This window comes from Chiloscyllium plagiosum, chromosome 11, assembly GCF_004010195.1.
Source record: "Chiloscyllium plagiosum isolate BGI_BamShark_2017 chromosome 11, ASM401019v2, whole genome shotgun sequence".
NCBI lineage: Eukaryota > Metazoa > Chordata > Chondrichthyes > Orectolobiformes > Hemiscylliidae > Chiloscyllium > Chiloscyllium plagiosum.
This window is the reverse complement of record NC_057720.1, coordinates 76,774,843-76,790,156: the sequence shown is the minus strand read 5'-3', so window position 1 is coordinate 76,790,156 and position 15,314 is coordinate 76,774,843. Positions and strand designations below refer to the sequence as shown.

Here is a 15,314-nt window from a genome sequence, read left to right as displayed (position 1 = left end):
AGGCCATAATTCATAGTACCACAGAGAACTTGTTACTTTTGTTAGATCCTTGTCATGTGACTAATGAAGGGCTTACGCTGGAAATATCAATTTTCTTGCTCCTCAGATGCTGCCTGACCTGCTGTGCTTTTCCACCACCACACTCTTGACTCTTGATTACCTTCCCATTCCCAGCTCCCTCCCACCCAGCCCCACCCCCTCCCATTTATCTCTCAGTCTCCCTGGTCCACAAGCCTCATTCCTGAAGAAGGGCTTATACTGAAAATGTCGATTCTTCTGCTCCTCAGATACTGCCTGACCTGCTGTGCTTTGCCAGCACCACACTCTCTACTCTTGATTACCAGCAAAGACTTGTTACTCAGTCTGTGGACACTTTAGTCACAATTTGTACTTGTCCATTGATATTCTTAACTATTTGGAAATACCTTGTTATTATTTCCCTGCCCATATATTCTGTGCCTGTGCGCATTCCTCCACTTCACCTAACGAATGAGCAGAGCTCCAAAATCTTGTGATTTTAAATAAATCTGTTGGATTATAATCTGGTGTCAGACTTTTGCTTTGTCCACCCGAACCCAACACCAGCATCTCCACATCTGGGCTAGTAGTAAAGGTGCTCTTTAGTATTGACACCCCCAAAACAGAAGCTTGGAAAATGCATTTGTCTTATACTATGGTGGTACCTCAACACTTGACAAGGAATGGAAATACTCATCTCAACCTGTTTCTTTCCAGCTAAAAATAAAAGAATTGGGAAGTAAGCAAAATAAAATCCAGTGAAATCACAATGAGTCAAATTCTGATAACTACACCAGAGAATTTTGTGTTATCAGGTGTTTCCAATGCAAAATAGAAATTCCAATAGATGGATACCAGTGGTAAGCCAAACTTCTGACTGGTAACTCTGGAACAACTGACCTTGTGCACAATTCTTGTACAACTATATCAATCAATTGGAGCAAATTAGGCCACACGAGAGCACAATATCATGGGAATGGCTGCAAAATAGTCTCACCCATATTATTAAGCAAACAAGCGCAGAGACTGCAGAAATGCTCCAGACTTCACACTATGCATTAAAACACAGAATACATTTGACTGCACTACCAACACTGGGCGCTTCCAAAGGTAGCATGTTAAGCAAAACAAAAAGTTTTTTTTTAACAGAGCTAACATTCAACATTTTCAATACCCTTTACTGTATAAGGTCCAGCCATTGTAAGGTAAGAACAACTTTAAAAGTAAAGTCATTTGTCACATATTTTCTGCATTAAGTGTTTTCATTTGGTTTTGTTTTTGATAGAGCATGTCTATCAGCAAATTGTATTACATAGGTGCTTAGTCTTAACTATGTTGCAGCTCTGTTTAATGTGAAATTGTGGATCAATTCCCCTGCAATTTGACTTATTATAATTTTACTGTATTAGACATTGTTTTGGAGTTTTGAACATTAGCTAAACAAGATACAGTGTTAAAGTAAAAGGTCAGAATATAAAATCAAATAATTGTGCACTATCAATTTACAGTGTTAGGTATACAGTACAATAATAAGTTGGAACAGATACAGACTGCACAAAAAAAAATCTACACTTAATTATTTAAGTCCACATAATCTCAGAAATGTCTGCAGGTTACTGGATGACAACCACATATACTCCACCAGGCTATATTGCAGATACCCCATGATAAATCCACAAACAACATCAGTCACGTTATGTCTTCCCAGCATCACTCGTGACAGTCCCACGATACAAACCCATAGCACAATCAGAATGCGTAGCGGAATGGCTAAAACCAAGTGATTGAGGAAGAATCGACCTCCCAATGCTGCTCTGGTTGCATGGCCTGACGGGAATGAGTATCTGTCCACAGAGAAGGTAGCAAACATGTCCATCTTGTTATGTGAAGGCCGACGCCTGCGGACCAGTGACTTGACAATACCTACCAGGACCAGATCCAGGATCAAAGCTAAACAAAGAAACAAACAAATCATTATACTATATCAATGGGCAACATGGTCTCCACATCATATCTAACTGTTTGGCAGGCATGAATTACTGACCTCTCTGTCTATGGGTAGGAAACAGAAATAATGTTGTATGCAATTTTGAGAAAGACCTTTGTAATTAAACCAGAACTTAACTGTACAGCTGGCGCTCGTCTCCTGCACAGTGGGGACACAGTTGACTTGTGAGTCGCACATGTCAAAGCATTCTTCAAATCACAGAACAAACCCTTGATAATGCAGAGATCTGAATTTATTCCTTTGGAATTGTAAAACAAGCTATGGGAGAAACATTGACCGAAAATATTTATTTTGGAACTCATTCACTGTGGAATTTTTTTTTTTAAAAAGCCACGGTGACTTAATGATACAGGGGCTTTCAAGGGACTTCAAGATTCCAGTTTGAGCGAGGCAAAAATTAAACTTACGTATAAAAAAACATGATTTGCAACTTTTAAAGTAAAATTGCATGACAGGAATAAGTCTGCATCACATTAGCGTATGTACTTAAATACCAGGATTTGGAAAACATCAGAGTTGTTGGGCCAAATCATTTATAGGTGCAGCAACAATCTGCAAGCACAGGTGCTTAGATGCAAATAAAAATCTTATTTAATCTATTTCACACATTAGGACTACAAAATGTACAATTTCAAATATTTCCTAAAGAAGTGCTCAAATAGACAAGTATCCTGCCAAGACTGGCAAGGAAAGTGTGTTTTTCTTTTATTTCTCTACCAATTGATCATCCATGGCTTTGCTTGTTGCTCACTTAAGCAAGTTACATGCCCAGATTTTGTATGAGCAACAAATGGACACCACATGCTGTTCTCATGACACAGAATTCCTGAGTGAATAAAACAGGTAATGACTTGTCTCAACCAATCAGACTGAAGAATTTTGAGAGAGCCATAAAGTCTAACACAGTAAGTTTTAAAGCATTTAATTCAATGCAAAATAACTTTCGAAGAATATGAAGTGTGGAGATAGATGGATGGGATTGAGAGATTTGAAACAAAAATTGCAAAAATATATTTTTGAAAGGATCTGCCAAAATTAAAATTGGAATGAATAATTCTCCACCGTTTGTAAAAAAAAAACATGTTTACAGTATGTGTGGTTGCTTGGTAATAATTAAAATTCATCATCAATTTAAAATTTCAATTACTCTTGAATGGATAAGCCAAAAACTATGCCTCAAGTTTAGTAGGATCTAGTGGATAAGTGCCACAAATCTGGCCATATTTGCATCTGAATTGCAAAAATAGCAAATGGCTTTGGAAAGCTTGTGGAAGGGCAACTCTCAGCAATTTCTGGAAGTAGCTACCTGATTTACTCCAGTATCCTTGGACAACACAGCCTTGCCATTATTTCTAATGCAATAGGAATGATATGGAGGCTGCCAACACACACCATTAATAAGGCATGAATCAGACACAGTTTGTTGTCCGCATATTTAATCAAATGCTGAAACCATATTGGTGCTAGAGTTGGCCTAGAAATCATCACAAATTCTTTGAAAATTTAGAATGAGTTCACCAGAAATAAAACATGATTAATTGGGGCAGTGTTTGGGTATATACCTCTATTTTGAGATAAATTAATTTGCACTTCTCAGCACACCTACATTATGAATCCTATATAAAACAGTAAAATATTAATTAGGCAACCTGTATTTAATCACACCTTGAAGTATCAAAAGATGTTTAAACAAGTGTGTAAAAAAAAAGGAGGAAGCCATTTTATGCTGGTTTCTTTGAATCTCGAGCCAGAAATTTACCAAGGGCCTGCCAATATGCAAACTTTGCTCATCAACATTTCCTCTCTTTACGTGTTTCTCTGACAAATAGCTAGGACAGGTTATTCATGTTAAAAGGTGTTTTGGTTAATGTATAAATATACAACACATTGCAGATTTGTCTAAAGCATGACACTGAATTGCAAAATTACCTTATTTTAGTTCAAAGCAGAAACAGAATATTTGTTTCTTCAGAAACCATGCCAGAAGTAAAGCATTGCATGGATAGACTGCCTAGGGTTCATTAAAATGACATTGTCCCACCTTTTTGGTTTATTTTACTTCTTGTCTAAAAATCAACGTTTGCACTTGTAGGTCTTGAATTTACTCAGTTATGAAGCACCCATAGCACTGCAAACACACAAATCTTTTGTGAAGAAATTTCTCATTATGTCAGTCCAAAATTGCTGATGTGTTATTCTCAGACTGTGACCCCTCATTCTAGATTCCCTAGCAAGGATAAACATCATCTCAGCACTGACACTATTAAGCCCTTTAAGATTTACATAGTTCAATTCAATCACTGTAGGTCCAAATTCTGGTCAACATAGGCCTAGTGTACTCAGTCAGAAGGCAGCACCCTAATTTCAGGAATCAACTCTTGTTCACCTAGTGAGCTCTAAACATGCTATCATAAAAGATAAGATGAAGTTTGAGAGAGACAAATAAATAACTTGCACCAGCGATGCTGAACACCTTGGTTTTGTCCTACTAAAGCCTAATAAATGAGCAAATACACAAATTACAAATGTAAGCAAAAAGTATCTGATGTATTTGAAAAGCTACACGGTGGCTGATCTGCTTTGCCTATTAACTTCTTTCCATTGGGAATTGTCTTTTTGTTTCAAGCACCTTTTTTGAAAAAAAAAATGCTTTACAAGGAAAATCTGTTTGAGTACAAAATCTAACCAAGGGGTTTTCCAATCTGGCAATTATAGTCCTTTTCATCAGGATATCAAAAAGGTCAAATGTGCAATGAGATTCCCATCATCCTGCCCAAGTGCTAGATCTTCTGCAAAGTCTTATACGACCTTGTGGATCCTCAGATGGAAAGGTTGTTGTAATTCTTTGCGAAAAATAGTTCTCTTGGTAGTACTTTGTTCCCAATTACATTTTACTTAGAAAACACTTTTTTTTAAACAAGATGTGCTTGAAACAAAAGATAAAATTCTCTGGGGATTGGGGTTAAGTGAAAAAGCAAGTGAGCCACCAGGTGATGCCACACTCAAACTCAGGAGCCATCTTGTGTTCAAACTCCCATGTTGAGTCCAAATTCCTATGTTGTCTTTTCTTGTTGAGACTTTACATCACCAGATTTTTCTGTTCAGTACTGAGAATGCAGGGGTGGGATGCTAGTTTCCACTCTGCTAGTAATTTACCAGTAGAAATATCAATAAAATGGGTATATTTGCCAGTAGACCTGGTTTCCTTTCTATTCCTTCTCAAGTAAGACTCAGTTTTATGAGAAAACATCTGCTGTTCTTGAATTGAATGTGCCAAGGTTGAGATCATTGGGAATCATGATAGCATGATAGACTGAATTATGTTCTCATAAATAGACATTCTCAAAGATGTTTAGTATCTGTCAGTTCTACTGTTACCAGACATTTCCATCTAAAGTGACAAAGGAACCATAACTGATTTACTGGGTCACTTGCAGTTTCACCGCATGGCATATGTACTGAAAAAATGGGTGGCTTAATTGTGAAGACAGGCAATTGCTCACGACTTGAACAGCCAGCTAAATGAATGAATCTGAATGAACTCAATCATTTTTTTAGGATGGAGATATCACTGGTATGGTTGACATTTATTGCCCATTCCAGCTGTCTTAACTTGAGTGGCTCAGCAGGTAAGTTCAGGGGCACCAACTGCACTAGTGTGCAAAGTTAAAAATCACACAGCACCAGGTTATAGTCCAACAGGTTTAATTGGAAGCACACTAGCTTTCGGAGCGACGCTCCTTCATCAGGTGATTGTGGAGGGCTCGATCATAACACAGAATTTATAGCAAAGATTTGCAGTGTGATGTAACTGAAATTATACATTGAAGAATTGATTGTCTGTTAAGCCTTTCATCTCCGAATCATGCACTAGTGTGGTTTGAGAGTTACATAGAAGCTACACTGAATGAAGAGTCAGTTTCCCCAAAAAATAATACAAACGCTGACCATGATCCAATGTTTTTGTCCTCGCTTTTCCTTTTAAAAATGATCCCAGCTTATTGCCAAAGCTGAATTCAAATTCTCAAACTGTCCTGGAGGGATCTGAAAACAATATTACTGTTTGGTATCATAATCTGTGCATTCTGTGTCTGTGGCATCTTGTTTTAAACTTAAGCTAATTTGCTTTCTCTTAAAACACAACTCTTAGAAACAAAACTCAAAAACCAAATTCTTTCCATAAATGAAACCTATTGTCATGTTTTGGAATTTTTGACTATGAAAAAGATGAATTTTAATCAAATTGTCCCATTTATGTAATTGGTAGTGCTGAACAAATGGCGACGTTCTATGAAAGGATATAAACTATAGCGTTTACACCACAGAAACAGGCCAGTCAGCCCAACCAGCCCAACCAGTCCATATCAATTTTTATGCTCCATGCAAATTTCCTTAAAACCTTCTTAAAATAAAAATCCCTTATTCCTTTGTTTTTCAATGTTTACCTAGTTTCTCCCTAGTCATATACCTCATTCCTCTCAGGACAAAGTTCCACATTCTAAGCATGTACTGTGTACAGTTTCACTTGCATTAGTGACTGTCTCATACTTCCATCATTAAGGCACAGTCTGGAGGGGTGCATCAATTACTTTCCAGTTCCACTACTTGACTGGCAATAACAAATTTAACCAGCATGGTGATATGCCAATTAATTTTAGGTTTATGGTCTTAAGATTATATTAAATTTTGTACTAAAAACAATTCCACCAAGTTTCTTTCAAAGAATAACTAGTTTACTACAAATAAAATTTACTCAAACATGCAAAGATTATTGACCAAAGACAAAGGTTCTGACTGTGTAAAGACACAGGTAAAAGCATGTGGCAACTGCTGCAAGGCACTGTGGGGAAAAGTCTGTGGAAAAAAAAATCGGAGTTAATGTTTTGGGTCAAATAATTTCTGTTTTGTTCCTGATTTCAGATATTGCACCTGCAGTTCTTTCAGTTTTTATCATCTAAAGTCTTTCTGCCAAAGTATAACAAGGGACCATTAAGTTCTAAGACCCATTCGTTGCCTCAAAATGAAAGTAAATAGTCTCCTGCATGCTACAAAATGTTGTTTTTGCAACATGCAGAGTATATCTGAGAAATGTCAAATTCCAATGTGTCATTTTCTTTTTTTTCGCTGCAGACTGTCCAGAACTGTTTTGACACTTCCCATGTACTTACAGATAAATGAATAAAGTATATTTTTGCAATAAAAACAAATTGATCCTTATTTGACTGAGTTTGCATACTATGCACATAACTTCTCTCCTGCTTCAGAGGTACAGGTTGATTCAAAAATATAACTTCTGTCAAATTATCTGCAGAATTGCACTCCATTTTCCTTGCCTCATATATTGGGTGATTTACACACTTAATAACTGACTGAATTCATATTGTAGCTAATAAGCAAGTCTAAGATCAGTGTAGCAAATCTCAGCATCAAAACCAATTTCAAAGTGAAATTAATGAATGAATGACATTCCCATTGTCCTTTTGTTACCATGTGAAACCAACACCAAATGAAAAATAAAGTCATTCAATTCAGAACAAATGGCTCAGTTTAACTCAGTCAATGTAGAAATAAACAAATACTTTCTTGATAGCTTAATGAGTGAAGAAAGACTCAGTGTTGTACTAAACTATAGTAGCAGAAGACCTTGTGCTCACTTCAAGATTTATACTGACTTTGATTTCACCCAAGTTAGCAATTAAAACGCTCCAATTACCTACAACACCTTAGTTCACTGGGCTCATTCCTGAGATCTTAGGAGGAGAAACTCAATTAAAACTCATGGCAGTTCAGAAGATGAGAGAGGATAGTATTGAAATGTTTAAGATTCTGACGGACTTTGACTGGCAGAATGGTGAGATGTTTTCCTTATGGGACTAGCACAGAAAGAAGCAGCACAGTTTAAAACTAAGTGGTTTCCCATTCAAGATGGCGATAAGGAGAAATTTCTTCTGTGGGACATTAGTTTTTCGAATTTGATTCTCGAAAGAATAGTAGAGACTGGGACATTGAATACATTCAAGTGTGTTTGACAGATTTTTGATTCAGAAGGGAGTCAGATGTTATGGCACATTCAGGACAACAGAATTAATACCACAATTAGGTCAGCCAAACCTAACTGAATGGCAAAACAGCTGAATGATTTATTCCTGTTCTTTCTTCATATGTTCTTCAGGAAGGATGGAGAAATAAAAATCAACCAATGTACCCATACCTGCGCACTAAAATAAGATTTGATAACATTCCACACAAGCAGTTAGTGCACACAATTAGGGCTCTTGGAATATGGGACAATAAATTAGCATTGACTTTGGACTACTTAAACAAAAGAACAGAACAATAAACATAATATTCTGGGTTAGCAGGCTGCAACTATCAAAGTTCCACAAGGATTAGTATTTGGCTTTAGCTACTTGTAAACTATATTAAATTAATTAAACAAGGGGACCAAATGTAATGTGTTCAAACTTGTCAGATGGGAAAACAGATTGTGAAAAGGATGCAAAGCAACTACAAAAGAATATCAAAAGATTATGCGTGACTAAGAAAGTTGCAGATAGATTTCAATGTGAAATTACCCATTTGGTAAGAAATAATAAAAGTAGACTTATTTTAAATGGTGAGAAACTATTATAAGTTGGCTTTCAGAGGAATTTGGAGTCCTTAAAGAAAGAAGGCAGAAGTAAAGTTTGTTTGCTGTAACACAATGCTATTAGGAAGGCAAATAATAAGTCGGTCTTTATTGCAAGGCTGTTGAAGTATAGCAGTAAGGAACACTTGCTCCACTTGTACAGAAGTTTTGTGAAGGTGGGACCACACCTGGAACAATTATTGCAGTTTTGGTCTCCTTACATAAGAATGAATGCAGCTGCTTTGAATGAATGCAACAGGGTGGACTCCTGGGGTGAGGGGATTGTACAAGGAGATATTAAATAGACAGAATGTATACCCCTTGGCATTCAGAAGTAGAAGCAATCACTGAAACATGAAAATTCTTAGGAGGCTTTATAGCAGAGATGCTGACAGGATATTTTCTCAGGTTTGGTAATCTAGAACTAAGGAATCAGAGGTTCACAATAAGAGGTCAGCCATTAATGACTGGAAAATTCTGTTGTGAATTTTCAGCATTTGCTGCATCAAGAGAGCTGTGGATGTTCAGTTGTTGTGTGCATTGCAAGACAGGTTGATAGATTTTGGATATGAAGGTTTTTGAGGGATCATAGGCAAGAATGGAAATGTGTAGTTGAGGTCAATAATCTATTATCATATTGAAATGTTGAGAGAAAGCTCAAAAGGGCCAAATGGACAACCCTTGATCCTGTTTATGTTTCTATTGTGATATTTTCTGGATTGGGTGAATGCGTGGCAAAAAAGCATGCTCAGGATTTACTTGGAAGCCCATCACAGCCAAAACAGCATGATAATAATAGTGTTTAAATTTACTCATGAAAGATATCGAAGTTACCAGAGAAGTGCTGGCACTCACGAAAACACTCCCCAGGAACACAGTCAGCGCCATCAGGAGTTATTTTGCAACTGAACAAGTGCAAATATGTATATTAGCAACAGTTTGATAGGGCTAATACAAAAACTGTGAAACACAGTAAACAGAATTTACACAAGAGATGTAATCTTCAACATGGGCCAAGAGTTGCAGGTGGAATTAAACATCCAACCAACATGCATATTCATTTTAAAACAAGCACATAAATAGCCGTTAAGCATACCTTTTGTAAAAAAAAAGCACATCTACTCAGTTCAGATCATAAGGTAGAACTGATGAAGCATGTGTTTATAATCGAAAATACTGCTTCAAGTGGCTACCCTCTGACAATGTGTCAACTATTAATTAAAAGGTTATTGTGCCTGTTGTTACTTCATCTAAAGTAATTCTATTTCATTGAGAATGGAGGTACGTTGGAATGCTCAATCCTTAATTAAACTCTTTGAAATTGATATTTTGCAAATGTTTTGGTTGTTAAACCAATTATTTAGAAGTCGTTCACACAAGTATTAAAATACCAGCGAGTGGTTCCTAGCACTTTACAGTGTGAAGCTCATAAATTAGGAGATCTAAATTTACTTGAGAATCTTAAAATTTCCAGCACCTAATTCTTTGCATTTTTTTTAGTTCTTAGTAAGTGGCCAGCAATTAAGCAAAAAGGGCTCTTGTGGTGGTTTAGTGCCCCTACCTCTGAGCCAGAATCTTTGGGTTCAAGTCCCACTTGTTTCATAGTGTGTGATAATATCGCTGAACAGGCTGATTACAAAATGTTTATAAGACCAAGATGCCTGCACACTGGAATTAGCAGGCATCAGGATTTCAAAGATAATTTAAACTTCACTTTGTAAAATACTGATGCCACATGTAATCTGCTTGCCCACCTACGTAGAAGGTTCAAATGTAATAGACCATCTAAGGCAGTGTCAAGTTACTGTGGATGTCTTGAAGTGGTACAGAAAAGGGCAGATATGAATTGCAAAAGGTTGGTAAATTTTAAAGTCAAAGTCCCAAATTTTATAAGCTGCTGGTTCAAGTTTGGAAAGTTCCTAAATTTTCAACCGAAATTGTAACAGTACAATGTCAGGAGACAGGGACACTGCAAAATAATCAGCTTTTAAACTGTTCTTGTTGGCACAGTGTTAATGTGGTGATTTCCTGTATATTGACATATAGAATTCCTGATATGATATAATGGCCTCCAGCAGCAATCACTTTTTCCTTGTGCCAAATAGGATTCCAAATCAGTGATTTCAAAATTTACTAAACGTCCCCCTTGTTGTCAAGTGTGGTTAAATGCCAGGGCAACCGTGCTCACCTCTGGCATTCCTCGTTACATATGAACCAAGGTTGTAATCCATTCTATAGCTGAACAGTCCTGGCTGAATCCAAAAAAAAAATCATTGAAGTGTTGTTAGCCATTAAGTGTTACTTAATGGCACTGTTGATATCACCTTGTGATTTTATAAGATTAGATTAATGGGACAATAATTGGCCATTGTGAATTTTGGGATTTTTTTTTTTATGGACAGCACAAACATGTACAATTTTCCTCTATACAGCATAAATGCCAAAGTTGCACCACACAGCTTGTCTCATGTCCTCCGCACAGGGTGTTGTCAGGTTCTATGACCTTTCACTCATTGTACTCAGTCATGGAGTAAATTAAATTGGTTGAAGAATGACTGTTATGATGCTGGGAAATTCAAAAGAGGCTGAGATAGATGATCCATTTAGCATTTATGGCTAACGATGACTGCAAATGCTTCAGGCTGGTCTTTTACATTCATGCTAAATTCTGCCATTGTGAAGGATGGAATGTCTTTGGATCCTTCACCTCTGGTTAGCTGTTTAATTATTAAAAACCATTAACCACTGGATCTGGTAGGACTGCAAAGCTTTGATCCCATTTATTAGTTATGGGAATATTTTAGTTTTGAATAATATCACATTACTTCCACCGTGCAACATGTAGGCAAGTTCTTTATTGTTATTTGACATGACAATAATGGTAGAGTAAGAAGTATACCAAGCCACAAAGTTACAGATTGTCTCAGGATACAATTCTTCTGATCACGGACCCAAGCAATTCATGAATGCCCAATTTGGAGCGACTAGATTTGTTCTGATTCTATTCCATTTAAGCATGTTTGGAGTCCCACACGTGATAGAGGAAGTCTTATGTGAAAACAAGCAATGTTGATTGCAACTGTGAGATTGCAAATCTTACCAATACTGTCAGAGATAGAAATGTTGCAACAGCTAGTGTGGTCAGAATAAGCCACATTGGTGCTCTTTCTGCCTATTGCTGGCCCAGTCTTGTAACTATTTCCTTCAAGGACTTGGCAATCTCAGTCAGTTTTGATACAAACAAACCAATTCTGGTGAAGTCACTCACCTAGAGGGTAGCATGTGCCCTTGCTACCCTCAGTGCTTCATTGACGTGAAGTGATGCTCAACGTGGAGGCATTATCAGATAAAGGACAGCATTAGGTGGTATTGAGAAGGTTGTTTGAACAATTTTGAGATGATGCTTCAAGACTTCAAGGGTCCAGAATGAATATTGCAGATACTGAAGGTCACTCCCTCCCAACCATTCATCCACTGTGCTGCCAACTCTGGTGGAATGCAAAGTACCCAAAGTGCTAGGGATCTCTAGAACATTGGCTGAGAATAATGATGTCACGTTATTACCTGGCTAATCTGTGGTCTAAACATGTAATTGTTATTGTACATGGATTCCAATTCAGATCAAAGAACGACTTATCTATTTATAGCACTCCTAGTTTACACAAAAAGTTTCACTGGAATCTATGGGACAGAAGTAGAACAAAGCATATGTTAATGAGAGGACTTGTAGGATTGACTGGGTGGGATAGGTCAACATGTCCAGTACCTGGGTCAACCAGATTGTGATTTTGAGTCACAAAAAGACATAAGATAAGGGTGGCAGATTTCCGTCCCTCAAGGGTGTGAGTGAACCAAAGGATTTTTAATGACAATTCTGAGGTTTCATGTTCAGCATAAATGTAACTTGCTTTTTATTTCACATTTATTTAGCTAATTGAATTTAAGTTCCTCAACCGCTATAGAAAGATCTGGATCATTTGCTTAGGTCTCTCAATTACTAGCCCAATAACAGAACCATTACATCTGTATGGTGGGTAGAAATAATGCTGGTAATTCTTGCATAACTTAAAGGATTAAGGCTACTGATTCAGTGTTAGCATCAATTTTATCAATTTGACTTAAATAGATTTGTGAACTAAAATTTTTAAACAAACTTGATTGTCTAAAATTTCTAGAAGCTGAATGTAGATTTTGGAATATACAGTCATGTTCAAAACTCTCAAAAAATAAACCAATTTACTGCCTAACTGGGACTTTTCAGAGACTTCATCAGTATCACATCATTGTTTTTCATTACCCAGCCTTTAAAATGTGAAAAAAAATGAATGGGCAGATCGGTACCATGCCCTTTATGCATCATGTAACTTTATCCACCACTGACCAAGTTTAATGAAATTTGTGACCACACAACTTCAAAATACTGAGGAAACTGCACACAGGGAACATATAAGAGAGACAGTGAGTGTTTTGATGTTTTTAAAATGTGTGGAAGGACAGAGAGCAAAACTGTGGATAATCAGCAAGTTGTTTATCTGGATGCCAGTCAGCACCCAACATACATTATATGAAAGTGTTTAGGAAGCTTTTTGCAAATTATATTCTTTCTTGTTACATAAATAGTAATGCCTGGGAAATCAGTTCAAACATTGGATTATTTTTGTATTTAGTAGACATTTAATTATTTATGTTACTGAAAGCATAAAAGATACTGAATGAGGTTTATAATAAATAAAAATGCTTATTTATTGTTTCAAAATCTAAAAATATTGTAATACATAATGCACATATGCAATCTTTGGTATTTGTACTATTTTACCTATCTCAGCCAATCGACCCCTAAAAATCAACAGAGAAACAGAACGTAATGTTGATCCATGCGTGCCAACATACAAATTAGAAGCAGAAATAGGCCATTCAGCTCCTCCATTCAATAAGATCACAGCTGATTTAACTGTAAACTCAAATCCACATTCCCACTAATTCTGATTAACATTCACCTCCTTTGTTTATCAAGAATCTATATACCTCTGTTTCTAAAAAAAAAGAACAAAAAACTTTCACCTAATGTTTCAAATGAGTTCCACCATATTTTTTTTAAACAGTGACCTAACAGTTGTAGCTTTTCCTATAAGAGGAAACATTCTCTTAATTTTCACCAAAACAAGACCACTTGGGATGTTTCAATCAAGTCATTTCACAAAATTCTGTCAAAGGTAATCGCCAACCGGGTCAGGTCTGCTCTGGGGTCGGTGATTCACCCTGACCAAATCTGTGCTGTGCCGGGCAGGAAGATCGCTGAGAGCCTCGCACTCCTCAGGGGTACGATCGCCTACGATACATCCAATGCCACCCTCACCCGGACAGAGGGTTGGACACCTGCCTGATCAGCCTGGACCAGGAGAAAGCCTTTGACAGGATATCACACAGGTATATGAGAGATGTTCTCTCCAAAATAGGCTTTGGGGAGGGAATCTGCAATTAGATCAGACTGTTCTACATCAACATTGCTTGAGACTGCACTGACAATCGGTGGGAATCAGCTAGCTTCCCAGTCAGATCAGGAATCAGGCAGGGCTGCCCTCTCTCTCCTGCCTTATTTGTGTGCTGCATAGAGCCACTTGCCGAGTCCATCGGGAAGGATGCGAGCCTGAGAGCGGTGACTATTCCTTGCAAAGGGAGCCTACAGGTTAAGGACTCCCTGTACATGGATGACGTCACCGTTTTCTGCTCGGATCCGCTGTCTGTGCGCAGACTCACGTGCATATGTGACCAGTTCGAACGGGCCTCGGGGGCCAAGGTAAACCGAGGCAAGAGCGAGGCCATGCTCTTCGGGAACTGGGCCGACCAATCCTCGATCCCCTTCACCGTCAGGACCGACCACCTGAAGGTGCTGGGTATTTGGTTCGGAGGGGCTGGGGCGTGCGCCAAGTCTTGGGAGGAGCGTATCAGCAAAGTGAGGCAGAAACTGGGCAGATGGAAGCTACGGTCGCTCTCCATCGCGGGAAAAAACCTGGTCATCAGGTGTGAGGCACTGTCATTGCTGTTATACGTGGCGCAGGTCTGGCCTATTCCCAGAACCTGTGCCGCTGCAGTCATCCGGGCCATCTTCCAGTTTATATGGAGGTCAAAGATGGACCGAGTCTGAAGGGACTCACTGTACAAAGATCTGGGCAACAGGGGAAAAAATACATCCAATGCCACCCTCACCCTGATGGCCACCTTTGTGTGTGGCTGCATCAAGCTGTGCGTGGATTCCCAGTACGCAAATACCAAGTGTCACTACGTACTGAGGTTCTACCTGTCCCCGGTGTTGCGGAGGATGGGCCTGGCCTCGCTGCTGCGGAACGCTCCGAGTAGTTGGACCGTCCCGTATCACCTGCCCTTCGTGGAGAAGTGTATGAAGAAAAACACCTTTGACCACAAGTCCATCAGGAAGTGGTCAGCACGTAGTGTCCTTGAGACCCTTCGGGAAAAGGAGAGGGCGGATCCTATCGAGCGGTTCCCTGAGCAGACTGTCAAAGCCATTTGGCAGAATGACTCATCGCCAGAACCTTCCAACAAGCACCAAGACATGGCTTGGCTAGTGGTGAGAAGGGCTCTGCCTGTGAGATCATTTATGCACGCCCGGACTCTCTGCCGCACCACACGCTGCCCTCGAAG

The 15,314-nt window shown here is 38.4% G+C and overlaps 1 protein-coding gene across 1 annotated transcript in view; it reads right to left on the bottom strand.

The window, feature by feature from the left end:
- Nucleotides 1–258: 258 nt before the first annotated feature.
- plpp6 (phospholipid phosphatase 6) overlaps nt 259–15,314 on the bottom strand; it is a 17,967-nt gene continuing 2,911 nt past the window's right edge. The window contains exon 2 of the mRNA XM_043699856.1: nt 259–1,968. Coding sequence (XP_043555791.1) covers nt 1,595–1,968 — 374 coding nt within the window. The 3' untranslated portion in view covers nt 259–1,594. The remainder of the gene's footprint in view (nt 1,969–15,314) is intronic.